The 14912-nt window shown below is 33.7% G+C and overlaps 1 protein-coding gene across 3 annotated transcripts in view; it reads left to right on the top strand.

Moving 5' to 3' along the window:
* Positions 1 to 14912, top strand: part of LOC123715159 (LIM domain only protein 3-like) — a 64963-nt gene extending 50051 nt beyond the window's left edge. For all 3 annotated transcript variants that reach the window (XM_045670026.1, XM_045670028.1, XM_045670027.1), the window contains exons 3-7: positions 4801 to 5038; positions 6813 to 6938; positions 8462 to 8603; positions 10412 to 10594; positions 11733 to 14912. In XM_045670026.1, coding sequence (XP_045525982.1) covers positions 4801 to 5038; positions 6813 to 6938; positions 8462 to 8603; positions 10412 to 10564 — 659 coding nt within the window. In that variant the 3' untranslated portion in view covers positions 10565 to 10594; positions 11733 to 14912. The remainder of the gene's footprint in view (positions 1 to 4800; positions 5039 to 6812; positions 6939 to 8461; positions 8604 to 10411; positions 10595 to 11732) is intronic.

Below are 14912 nucleotides of genomic sequence, written 5' to 3'. Positions count from 1 at the left end.
AGTTTTAGCGTGTCTCGAGCGGTTTCGCGTTTAACCGCTTCCCTTAACATTAAAATTACATTATTTATTTTCCTACTTAAAATATTTCCAAGTAAACAACTTAATTGCCCTTTTTGCTATGTAAGGATGTGAGTCACATGCGTGAATGATTCTTTTATAATCATAGTCGTTAGAATAACGTGCCGATCCATAATTGCAGTTCCATACCGAAATGGGCATAGCACGCCAACCGGTGCATTTAACGAAGACTAGTTCTACTTCTTTGAAAAAATCATTAAAATATATGAGATAACACGCCGAGTGAAACGCGCGCTTATTCTGTATCTGTGGCGATACAATGTAACTAATTAGGGAAAACGCCCTATATGACTTGCATTTGCGAAACTGGACCTAAGATGTTCTGAACTCTTTTTTTATTCATAATTAATATTTTCTGTATCTGTAATTCTAGTACACCACAGATAAGTAATGTAACTATTTAGGGGAAACGCCTATATTACTTATAGTTGCGAAACTGGGCCAAAGATGTCCAGAATTCTTTTTTTTTATTAAAAACACTTCTTTTCTGTATCTATGGTTCTACTACTCCATAGATAACTAATGTAACTATTTAGGGGAAACGTCCTATATGACTTGCATTTGCGAAACTGGACCTAAGATGTTCTGAACTCTTTTTTTATTCATAATTAATATTTTCTGTATCTGTAATTCTAGTACACCACAGATAACTAATGTAACTATTTAGGGGAAAGTCCTATTTTACTTATAGTTGCGAAACTGGGCCAAAGATGCCCAGAATTCTTTTTTATTATTAAAAACACTTCTTTTCTGTATCTATAGTTCTATTACTCCATAGATAACTAATGTAACTATTTAGGGGAAACGTCCTATATGACTTGGATTTGCGAAACTGGACCTAAGATGTTCTGACCTCTTTTTTTATTCATAATTAATATTTTCTGTATCTGTAATTCTAGTACACCACAGATAACAAATGTAACTATTTAGGGGAAAGTCCTATATTACTTATAGTTGCGAAACTGGGCCAAAGATGCCCAGAATTCTTTTTTTTTATTAAAAACACTTCTTTTCTGTATCTATGGTTCTATTACTCCATAGATAACTAATGTAACTATTTAGACTTGCATTTGCGAATCTAGGTTAAAGTTGTCCAGAACTCTTTTTAATTACTAATTAATCTACTCTGTATCTGTGGTTTATGGTTCGGAAATACATATCAATTTTATAATGATACGATACTCATTAATATTAGCTAATTAAAAAATAAATTATGAAACCATGGTAAGCCAGTTAGCGTGGGCGGTCGTTTGTTCGCTCCCCGTGGCTTACTAATTATTGCGAGTCGCGAGGCTCTGTCGTCTTTATTATTTTACGGACCGTGGCTTTACTATGGTTGACAGGGTTTGAAATTGTATGAAAAATCTTTGCTTACGCACCACAGTGGAAGAATTATCACTCCAAGTATTTATACAATATAAACCCATGATATAAGGATTGAATCTTAAACTTCCTGCCATATGTTTACGTATATTTGACATAAGACAAAACGCATAGCGTTTGTAATCAATATTTGACATGTGACATTGATGTTGAATATTGACATATGACTGCTAATGTCAGGTTACGTATATTTTGCTAAATACGAATACTCTAAAAGCGTGTAGTCAATATTTGGCATATGAAGTGGGACATTAATATTTAATAATGTCATTTGAAGTTCAGGTTACCTCATCGAAGTAAAAGCTCTGGGATAATTGTGTTTAATTTTAAAATGTACAATTCGTATTAATTGTGATTGGTTGATAGCGTCGTTCGGCCAACCACAGATACTTCACTTTTCTATTTTCTATATACCATGCCTAAAGTTATACACCATGTATACAATATTAACGATCCGTCATTAATATAGTCCAATTAATTTTATTGTCGCGACGTCGGTTTCAATAACTGCGGGTACCGCGCAAGTGATCGATGAGTTATGTCCACTTAGTTACCCCTTCAATTGGATCCTTGATTGGTTTGACGTGCACACCATTATTATGAGGATGGTCGATAAATTGGAACTGATTGTTTACTGACGGCGTATTTATTTTGTACATTATTCTACGCACGTTATACGTACGGTTATGGAATAGAGAGTTGGTAGTTAAAGGCCGGATAATTCGGATTATACTATAAAGAATGGTGTCATTTATGATCCTGAATATTCCTGATACAAGAAATTATATTTAATCCTAAATATCTAATTTGAATTACAAATATTAATTCGATTATATACTAGTGATATTAAAGAAAAAAAAATCAATTTTAACCAAGGAGTTTGTGCTAAGAAGCGCGTCATTTCATTTGTCAATGGCGTGTTCTAATCTGTGCTAACATTTGGATTGCTAAACTTTGGCACCAATCAATATTCATATTAGCACATTTAATTCTTATGAATTATTAAATTCAATCATTATTATAGAAATTAGTGGTATAAACTACTATAACATTTATAATAAATTATGTAAATCAGTGTTTTATGTGATGTTTCTGTCTTTCCTAATAATTAAATAAATATAATTTATTCGTAGTGCATAGTATTAATAGCAGGATTGTTCATTCTATTTTAAAAGTATTTCATCAAGCGGATCAGTGTTTTGTATGCGTTTATTTTTGCAGTTGTATAAAATGAATAGCTAATTTCAATTATAAATGTTAAAGCGATTATATATAGCCATATATAATACAGATTAAAAAAAAACTAATTATAAGCAAGGAGATTTTATAAGTATTTTCTAGGAAGCGCGCCATTTCGTATGGTAATGACGTCTTCTAATCTGTGCAAATTTTTGGTTGGCGCATTAACATATTATCATTTTCGCATCTATCTTCGGCGCATTAACATATTATCAATTATTGAAATTAGTTAAACTATATTTATAATATTGTGTCAATCGGTGGTGTAAGTGATGCATCTGTTTTGTTGAAGTGTTTAGTGTGCGTTTATATTGGCAGTTGTTAGTTATCCTTGAAATCTGATACCTAATTAGTAAGTAAATCGTAGGCTATGAAAGGCCGTTTCACATTTTCATTATTCTATACTGAAATCCCTACTAATTTAACGCTAAGGTTACGGTACGTTAATAAATATATAATGTAATGTACGTTATATTCGCAACACGATGCAAGCTATTTAAAATAATGAAGAAATTGCACATCATAATTCCTATCTAATTGCAAGTTTCTTATTAATTTAGCTGTCTACGATGTGCATTCTATTTCGCTACACACAGTGAGATTATAATTGCTTATAATATCTCATTATTGCATTTATGTGAGCACAAATGTTTTATGTTGGATAATTGCTGTAATTAATACGAGCGACGCGGTCATGACGCGATGACGTCACCAGCACGATAAAGACAACAGTATCAATTTTAACAATCTATTAAAAATAATTTACAGTAATGTATGTTATGGTTATCACGCCATATAGGAGGAATGGTAAAGGGCAGGCCTTATTGCCTGCACCCGCTGGGGGACCTCCAGGAACAAGAAACGTGAGAAGACCACAAAAGCGATGGGCTGACGACATGGTTGAGGTTTCTGGAGAGAATTGAATAGAGAAGGCTAAGAACAGATCCAAATGGAAAGTTCACGAGAAGGCCTTTATCCAAAAGGGATCTATACAGATAGTAAGAAACGTAAATAACAAACTCAGACTATAATTACAAAACCAACAACCATTTGATATTAAAATTTTAACATTATAGATATTTTTGTTATATGAAATAAATAATAAAGCTTGCGACAGGTTTATAAAGTAAAGGGATTAAAAGAGTTTGAGAAAGATTTAAAAAAGTTTTATTTTGTAGCTAAACTAACTTTAGATACTCTCGTTTATTCGGTCGCAGAGGCGATGAGAACTTGGAGAAATTGAAGAAGAAAATCGTGGTTGGTAACCCAAGCTAAAAGATCACGTCACCAACCAGATGGACCGATCAAGTGAAAGACTCATTATCATCGTCTTGTTTAAAAAATATGTATAATTTAAATTAATCACGATTGTGATTAATGCAACGATTTCTCATTTATAAGTGAAAACGGAACAAATAAATAACCGAAATTGTAAAATTATGCAACTTGTCAAATTCTCAGTCGATTAACTTTGACGTAACAAATAATTAAGGCATACCATATAAAAAACAAATAAAATATATGATCCTTAAGGACAGAAGTATCGCAATATATATACACACTAATGTTTCACTGTCTCTGGGATGGAGACACGCCCAGTAAATACTCCATAATCACCAAATTTAGATCAGAAAAATAAGTAAAAAGGCTCAAATGACGAAAAGAACATACAAAACACACAAATTAACACTATTTTTTAAATTGCTTAATTTTTCAAAATCCTAATTCCGCACTTTTTGCTGATCACCGGTAAGAAGGAGGAGGAGGGTCGGCCACCGGACGGAAGAGTGACGAACGCATCACAAGTGGGTCGGTTGTGTCGATGTAAACTAAGAGTAGAATACCAAAAAGCCACTACGGAGTTTGATGCCTTAAGAGCTACACAAAAAAAACATTTATTTACATAGGTAACACAATGTACATTTATTAACGTCAAAAAACAAATATATATAAAAACCACAGATACATTTTCTTAGAAAGAAATTTAAAAAAAAAATTTAAACAAATTTATTTATATATTTCTAAACAATAGACATAATTCTATAAGAAATTGAATGTATAATTTCTTTAAATTATTATAATATGTTAATTTTCTTACAGGCCAACAAGACGAAAATAAATATGGCCTCAATAGCAGTGTCGTGGGCAACACTGGCGGTGCCAGACTGTGTGCCCAATGCGGGAAGGTCATCACTGAAAGATTCCTTTTAAAAGCCATGGAGAGGTTTTGGCACGAAGACTGTCTCAAATGTGGATGCTGCGACTGTCGTCTTGGCGAAGTCGGCTCCAAGTTGTATTATAAAGCTGATCTCATGCTGTGCAAAAGAGATTATCTTAGGTATGTAATAGACATAGGTTCTCTCGCAAGATTCTTCTTCTTTAGGTGCCACTTTATCTCGCGCTAGTCCAAAAAGCTCGGCGGATGTGATGCCGGTCAACTCCCGTACGCTACGCAACCACGACATCTTCCTCTCTTGCCTTGAATTTTGCCCATCATTATAGCTGAGATCAAGATAGGTCGACCCAATCACAGGCTAAGGCGTCGACCGCATCTCTGCGGCCAAACCCTGAATGCGAGTCACGGATTCGCTTCAACAGCATCGGCCAGGATGCGTCTGTATGTTTTAATCCGCTCCGAGACCACGAAAAGTCGTGTTCTTGGAGCAGTGTAAAAAGTGCTCCCGATATAACACTAGAAATGATGCTGTCGCCCAATTGAATACGATTTTTATTTAATTATTTATAATAATAATTATATATATATTTATTTTTTCATCATCGAACGTCGAGGCAGAATACGAAATTCCACCTGTATCGCCTCGATGCGTTTTTTAAGGCAGCTTCTGCGCACCACGACTATGTGGAACCAGCCCTCTGAAGTATTTACGAACCAATTCGACTTACTCCTTCAAGAAAAGAGCTTACCAATTCTTAAAAGGACGACATGCAGTTGCGAGCCCTCTGATATTGAAAGTGTCTATGGGCCGGTATCACATCAGATGCGCCTTTTTCCCGTTTGCCCTTGTTTATAATTTTTTTTAAAGTATACAATTTGTTTCATGCCATTTGATGTCAAAACTAGTGTCAAAGTCTTATCGAGTTATAAAAGTATCCTTTAATAGATGTATATTATTAAAATTGTAACTGTTGAATGGTTTGATTTGGTTTTTCAAGTAGCCCACGAGTTTCATAGAAACTCGTAGAAAATACTTCCCGAGCCAGTAAAAAGATGTTTAACCAAAGCTAAGTTATTTAATAACTTTGATTGGCTTGATATAATGTCTGGTTGTTCATCTATACTAAGATGTTTATGAACCCCTTAAAATGCTTGGGTTGGGTTACTATTCTTCTCAAATATCTTAGTAATGACTAAATCCGCAACAAAACGTGTCGCAAAAAAAATTATATTTTTTTATTAAGCAAGCTACAAGCTAGCTATTTAAGATATATTACCCATAAATTAAAAATATGGATTTACATTACTGTGCCTTGTTGCCATTTGTATTGATAATTGACACACACAGATAAATTTTGCTTAAGTCAGGATATTTGTTCAGAGTCGCTCGAAGTCAACTTAAATGTATTTATTTATATTATTTTTTAAATTTTCTCACTCAGAATATGACATTTTTTCCTTAAGTCTGCAATGGCTGTTTTTTGTAGTTATACATTATGTTTGCTTATTACATTTTTCAATGGCTTCACAGATTAGTAAAAATTTTGCTTTTTTTTTTGAAGATTTTTTGGCCTGGTAACAAAAAAATTGCTCTATAATCAAACCAAAAACATGCAGATATAGATTATGTTTTTGTAATGACATTACATTGTTCTATGGCTTAACAGATTAGTAAAATCTGTTATTTAAAGATTTTATAGGCTGGTACCTAAAAAAACCCTATAATCAAACCAAAAACAATAGAAGCCAGACTGCTTTGACACTAAGAAAGTGTCTGAAAACGATTATGTCAACTTGGCTTGGCCGAAACTCCATTTAGCCCTGAAAATCTAACATTCCCGACTCTAAGTGTGAACTCAGAATCTAATCCCAGGCATCTTATGGCGTCAATTGTATAAATCCGTGTCTAGTACCTTACGACATATTTTTATTACAGGTTATTCGGTGCCACTGGCAATTGTGTGGCGTGTAATAAAGTAATTCCCGCCTTTGAAATGGTTATGCGAGCAAAGAGTTTCGTTTACCATTTAGAGTGTTTCGCCTGTCAACAGTGCAATCACAGGTATGTCTCTCTAAAACACGTTACGATTTACAATTATTACTCTTAACGATGTGTCGAAGTTATGTTGTATATATCTGTTGGAAGCAATTAATAATTATTGTTATATATAAACTCTTGCAACAAAACGGGTTCGTAATGAAATTTTGGTTATAATTAAGGTATTTAAGGTCGTTTTTAGTTAATTAAATTATGCATGAAGTTAATGTAGGTACTTTTTAATCAATTTTTGATGGATTTAAAACCGATGTAACTACACAACCAAACAATAAGTGGTCGGAAATAAAGATTGTGTTAATATTTCAAATTAAATTAAAGAAATATTATAGAGTTAAGTGATATGTTATGGCTTCAAATTGATATTCCGAGTTTATCATATGTTACGGTGAATAGCTGTGCAAATGTTTTCAATAATAAATTATTAAACTATACGCATGTACATGTCTTTATCGACCTTTGCCTGTAACGACTTCCGGATACAACGACGAAATTAGAGTGGTTATCGTCGTTATACGCGAAATCCACTGTATTTATTATTATTAATTACTAGTAACACATCTTAAACATACAGATAACGTATATTTAAATAAATATAAATGCAAAATAGTTTATATATATACCAAAAAAACAATAATCTATATATATCTACGATAACGGTTTAAGAATAAACTTTTATTTCTCATAAAAATTGCATACATAATTCGCTTACTGAGAAACAATATATAAAACTAAGATTAATAATTAGGGCGCACAGATGTAGGTATATAAAATAATAAAAACAAAACAGCAACAAAAATGTGGGTAGACATGATAAACTCGATCAGTCAACTAAGCAAAACAGAACATTGTTCGAATTAGATTTTTTACTAGATGTGGGATTGATGAAATAAATATAAATATAGCAAGTTTATATTTATTTTATTGTTCTATTTATATATTTTGGGTACATATATGTCGTAGTAAAGTAGTTAAATCAGAGGGTTCATTGAACCTCTAGAGAGTTAATTAAAAATCGATATTCAATCAAGTCGCTAAAATTCCGTCAGACAAGTGAGTGAACGAAACTTTTAACGAGTTTTCTAAACCTTCTAACAAGACTAACTGAACCTAACCATTTACAATAAACACGGAATTTCCAAGCTCTCAGTTCTTCACGATCTCACCGAAATAACAATAACAAATGAAATAATCATGGCGGAGTCTTGTTTTCCATTTTTAATCAACTCGCTGGCTTTCGATCAGACAGATAGTTAAACGTTTTCTACGCTGCTTTATTTAAATCAAAATGCTAGCGACTTGATTGAATATCGTCATTTAATTAACTGTTTAGAGATTCGATTAACTCTCTGATTTAACTACTTTACTGCAATACATGATTTATAAAACATTTTAAGTATTAGATTTTATTTGTTTTTGTTTAATTTGAGTAATTACGATGATCAAAAGCATATAAACATTTACATATGTTAATACGCAATTCAAGTATTGGGAAGTTTTTCCATCTCCAATAATTTTTTGTTATCCAGGTTCTGCGTTGGTGACAGATTTTACTTATGCGACAACAAAATACTGTGCGAGTATGATTACGAAGAGCGACTGGTTTTTGCCAGCATGGCTGCTAATCCCACTGGTTTAGCTCACATCCGGAGGCAAGTCAGCGGCCTACAGGTGATACACACTTATCTTACTATAAATAAAATTATAAGCACCACAGCCTGAGATTTTCTCGTTAGATTAGAATTTATTCTGTACCATCATTAACTAGTCAGTTTAAATTAAAAGTATTTAAGTGGTGTACAGTGTTGGCCTAGTGGCTCCCGCGGGCGACGACATCCCTGAAGTCGTAGGTTCGATCCTGGCTGTGCACCAATGTCCTTTCTATAAGCGCAAGTGACATTTGGTCGAACGGTAAAGGAAACTGTCGACGGCGTGTGTCAGGCACAGAAGACTGATGTGTACATTAGATTGACAAATAATCGTGAAACGGATACAGACATCTTTTTAAGTGTTTTGATTGTGACAAAACCTATCTCTTAGAACTCAAGAGTCGAGGGGACGGGAATTAGAGATATTATCCTCGATAAGTCTTGAATTAATATATTTATATACTGTGTATGAAGATCTATTGTTTTAAATTGAATCGAAACCCCAAAGGTCTCCATTCGATCAAAACTTAAAGGAATATATTATTAACCTAACACACTGTGGTTTCCCATGACTCAACCACCTGTTATGTTCCGAACAATTAGTTATCCCTGACGTGGACCAATGGTCTTTGTCCGTTATGTAAGAATTAATATTGCAAATTTAATATCCAATAAGTAATCCTATTAACTGAGAATGAACGGCCGAGAATTTATTCATATTTATCGATTTAATACGCAATTATTACGCGGCAATTTACGTATTAGTTTACGCGGTTTAATCTTCGCAAATAAAGGGAAAAGTAGGTCCGGGAAGTAAATAACTGCCGCAAGGACACTGGGAGATTTTATCTACTTTATTATGTTTCTTTTGTGATCATTAATCTTTCTCGTACGAACGCTTGTCGGAATGCGAATGTGGGGGAATCTATTTCATTTTATGAGCTGGAGGGGCTCATTCAGCCGCATGACACTTCTAATCGACTTTTTGATTGCGCTCACCATCCACAAATACAATTGTGCAATATTGGATTGTATATTGTACAGTGTTTGAGGTACTTTTCATTGTCTTCTGTAATTGTTTCATTAAATAGATAATAATTCACTATACAATATTTTTAAGGCTGTAAGGGGATTTGTGTGTTATTGATGTTGTTAAATAATAGGAATAATAATTAAAAAAAGCATTACCAAAAGCGCTAAAAGTTACAACCTTTTTTCAGGCCTCACATTTCTGTATCTGTGGTCGTGATCATTTGTTTTTTTTCTTTGGCTTAAACGTCTCGTTACCAGGCCATAAAATTATTAAAAAAAAATTTTTTTTTTCTAATAGACTTTTTGGTACTAACTGAGTTTCCTTACTATGTTTTCTTCACCGAGCGAGTGTTAAATGCGCACATAGAAAGATTATTGGGCTGATGGTACGAACCTACGACTTTATCAATGAGATTTTCCGAAGACACGCTGAAGCCACTGGGCTAAATAGTGATTATTATAATGATAAATAAATTAATATAAAAAAATGTGTGCGTAAGAAGTGAAAGTTCTTTCTGACCTCATGATTATTTTTTCGAAAAATTATCTATACTGCAACTTTACAGAAATGTGTTAAATAAAGTTAAATTATATAAAATGTGACGGTATTTTTTTTTTACAACGCCGATAAAGAAATTATCAACCAATAGCTTAATACAAACAATTGTCAATCATCCACATGCAATTCTGACAATTATTTTATTTCGAATTAGTAGACGTGATGTCCCAAGTTAAGGTTAAGTAAAAATAATTTAATTGTTTGGATCTACTACAATATTTATTTCAAATTTTTTTTAGTCACCGAGCGGAGGATATGTAGGTGGCGCGGCCTGCGCGGGAAATCCCGCGGCGTTGGTGGAAAAGGATAACGGGGGCTGCGCGGGCGCAGACGACGCGTCGAGCGGGTACGGAAGCCCGCCAGACCCTGATGTGTGTGATGCGGCGCGATGACCGACAATGCCGCGCCGACATCTTACCTCGGTAAGACATTTATTTAAGTTCAGTAGATCATATGCTAAATCTACAGTATATGTTGCAACCTGTATGTTCTAAAATATATGATAATTGTTGTAAACATAAATGTGACAAAAAATTTAATGCATATTTATTTATTTTCGTAATTTTTGCTTATTGGTAAGTAAGAAGTTACCGGGTTAGGTATCAGATAGGATCTTAACAATGTTTTTTTAAATGCCATCACAAATTATTTAAATAAATAACAATATTATCTCTATATATATAAAGTTCTCGTGTCACTATGTTCGTTGCCATACTCCTCCGAAACGGCTCGACCAATTCTTATGATTTTTTAATGTATATTCAGTAAGTCTGAGAATCATCTCTTAACATCTTTCAAACCCCTAAGTTGTAAAGGGTGTTCACCCCAATTCTTTTTGGTTTTTATTTTTTTACGATACGACATCAACTCCTATGTTTTATTATTGTATATAGGTAGTTACTTTTATTGAACTAAAAAAAATCGGATAAATACATGGCAAAGTATTTATATAAACAGATAAACTTTTTATGAGGCAATTTAAATAATCGCAAAGTTACAACTTATAGAATTTTTTTCAAGTGGCAATACATTTAAAAAGTTTGATCCATATGTTATCACTTCATAATTTATCGTTAAACGTAAAACAATAAAGCTTTTTATAAATTTGACGAATACTTAAATGATCCTAATCCTTGGCATTGATTTGCTCCAGTTCAAACAATTTGTACGACTCAAAACATGGCGCTTAAAAAGAGTGGCGGAGAGTTTCTTGCCAGTTCTTCTTGTCCGCTCTCCGCCCTTGACTTGCGAACTGGTAGTAAATATAAATTTAGAACGTTCACATCTTTTCTGTTGACATAAGTTCACTTGGTTACCTATATGAATCAAGTTTTGAGTTTGAATAGCTGTAATTTGAAAAATAAGTCGCCACACAGTTAGTAAACATTTTATATTATTACAGCCAGGCTTTGCCAAAGTGGGTCTTTGCCTCCGAAAACCTCTTTTCATCACCTTATTCTGTAACAAAATGGACCATGTTGTATCTTGACGAATTGCCGTCGTGTGTTGCCAAGGGTACAGTGGCTGGCTTCAGAAACTAAATATCTTTTTTTTTTGCAGGTAAAACCGCACTGAGAGGTTGCAGGGCGGCGCATGAACGACATTCAAAGGGAATCATTACAATTATAAATAATTTATGAAAAATCTCACAGCTTTACATTTATTTTGTAGTTCGTATTTAAATTAAAAACAGTTCTTAACCCACGCTCAAACCTTCTCAGCTCATTGAATAATTTAGGGTAGGATCGGAATGATTGGTTCCGGGGCTGATTCCGACCTATAGATAATACTGCGTTGGAATCGGGATGATTCCGGGGCTGATTCCGAACCATTGAAAATACTGCGTTGGAATCGGAATGATACCGGGGCTGATTCCAATCTATTGAAAATACTGCGTTAGGATCGGAATGATTCCGGGGCTGATTCCGACCTATAGATAATACTGCGTTTGAATCGGAATGATACCGGGGCTGATTCCAATCTATTGAAAATACTGCGTTAGGATCGGAATGATTCCGGTGCTGATTCCAACCCATTGGTGATACTGCTTTTTAATCGGAATGATTCCGGGGCTGATTGCAATCAATTGAAAATACTGCGTTTGAATGAGAATGATTCCGGAGCTGATTCCCACCTATTGAAAATATTGTATATAAATCGGAATGATTTCAGGGCTGATTCCGACCCATTGAAAATTATGCGTTCGAATCGAATAATTATTCCAGTAGTAAGTACGTAATTCCAATTCTGACAGCCTTATGTTGAATGTAGAAGTGGTTCTTCAACAACGTCATTGGAATCGCCTCAGTGGTACTTCGTATATTGAGTCAAAAATTGGGAATAGCCCTGCTGGTAGGTTCCTAATAACTGCTGAATTTAGGATTATTTTCGGTTGAAGTTAAATTTTAAACTGTTTTTAATTTAGATATATAGAAATTGACATTTCAAAGTAGAAATTGAGTTGATGAAGATGGCCACGGTAAGAACCGGCTTGCAAAAAGCTTAGTGTTTCACCAACATGCATTAAAAGCATCGCAGAGGTACTGTCAGCAACGGCAATATTACATTAATAAAATTACGATTTAATTTGTTTTCTACCAAAAATACCATAGAAGCAGGTCAGAATTTATATATGGCCATAAAATAACATATTTGTTCATCTGACATATTTTATTTATCTATTAAAGTACATCATATGTAATGCATTTTCTACAGTATACGTTACAATCTATCTAAAATACATCTTACATCAATCGAATCATAAAGTAATGTTTTTGTTATTATAACTTCTGGGGGATTCTGATGGACCCAGTCAAAAATCTATTAAATTGGACATACGAAAGCTTAAGTTCGCGCGAAACTCAACCATGGTAACTAGCACTATGATTGTCATTAAAAATAAGTATTGTTAGTCCACGATACAAAAAAGTTTTGAGTAACAAAAAGGTTACATAAAAATGCCTTTGCTGATAGTACAACGGGCCATGAATGCGGCCACTTTACAAAGTGTCCGGGATGAGACGCGATAACGTTGTCAGAACACGATATTTCCATTATGTATACGATTTGAGTCCAAGAAGCTTCGTGTGGGACGGCCTAGTGCTAATTGTATTTTAGGCTCGTGTCCACAGACTCCACTGTCATAGATTGTCTTTTGTTTTGTTTTATAAAATAGGTTTTATATAAGTTTCATACAACGAGTCAGGTCCACATGTAATTGATAAAATCGATCTCATTGTTATGAAATTATTCTGTTCTATTCAAAGTTAATGGTAGCGCGGTATAAATTCGAAATTCAAAAAAAAAACTTGTTCGGATGAGTACAACCGACCACTTTGTTTTGTTCGAAATCGTGCAATGGACAATGACAACGATGTTCGAATTTCAAAATGAGTTCGAATTTTGAAATTAATAGAATTACATACAGTGGTGAACGCCATTGACTTTGAAAAGCACACATCGTTGTTATCATACAAGGTATGAACTTTGATTATTTTGTTTCGATATGAATTGGTTTGTAGATATGTTGTTTTTGCCAAAGATGATCCTTGCGAGGATTTTTGTCTTGATTAAAGATTATGTTGTAACCTGAATAGGTTAACGTGGTGCAATGGTCGTAGTTGTATAATATAAATTTAGAATGTACAATATTATAAATAAGATTATGTTTTGTTTACGCCATCGCTTTAGTAATGCGTCCACACGCCCTCTGGATAGCAAGCTGAATTTAGATTAAAATTATAATGAAATTTATGTACACCAGATCAAATAATTTAATATCGAACCTGTAGTAATGCAGTATGCTTTACAAATATATCACAAAAATAGAGCTACTGTTTTTTGACTTCTGAAATAGTGTATTTAGAGCAGTGATTCCCAATGTGGAGCAATTTGATTATACCAAATGGCAATTATAATAGATGACGTCTTTAATTATGTGTTGAAAATTTACTTACTGTGTTTTAACAATTTCCTAATGATTTCTTAAACCTATCACTTAAGGTTCTTAATTGAACAATATTATTTGTAATATTAAAAATTATGTATGTTACGTAGGAAGAAATATATGAATTTTAAAACGGCTTAGGCATGGCATGAATAAAGTTGGAAAATACAGATTTTGAGTGTATCCTTCCTCGCGGAGTCCAAATACTAACTCTGCTTCTGAATATCCAGTTGCCAAAGTCGAGTTGATAAAACATCAGAGGAAAATGTACAATTCGTTCGTTGCTTTGGACTTCAGGTTTAAAATACTCAGAGATCATTAAAGAAAAGATCATTAAACATTAATACATTGTCAAGTTTGACAATATACACACTGACTTCTCACATTTTGACAATTTACTTAATGTATTATCAGCCTCTATTCAGCGTACGTGTGGTGTAATAAAATGTTATAACTGACAGCTATGTCATGTATTATAGATAATAGTTAATGCAAATCTTCGAAAGTGCACTTCGTTCGTTAAATGCATGAGAAATGTACTTGGCAATTGACATTGAGTGCACTTTGATGATTTAAATACAAATGAGAACTAGGGCGTGGTTATATGAATTGAGAAGTCATTAGGAACACTCTATATTGGGACAGTTTGTAGTATTATTGTGAAAGTATCCGTACCATCCGTATCACCTCGACGTCCGTCGTTCCGCAACTGAGCGTTTTCTAAGGCAGTTTTTGTCGCGCACCACCACTATGTGGAACCTGCCACTGAAGTATTTCCGAACCAATTCGACTTA

This window comes from Pieris brassicae, chromosome 10 (genome assembly GCF_905147105.1).
Source record: "Pieris brassicae chromosome 10, ilPieBrab1.1, whole genome shotgun sequence".
Classification (NCBI taxonomy): Eukaryota; Metazoa; Arthropoda; class Insecta; order Lepidoptera; family Pieridae; genus Pieris; species Pieris brassicae.
Note: the sequence above shows the minus strand (reverse complement) of the source record. Positions and strands in the feature narration are given on the sequence as shown.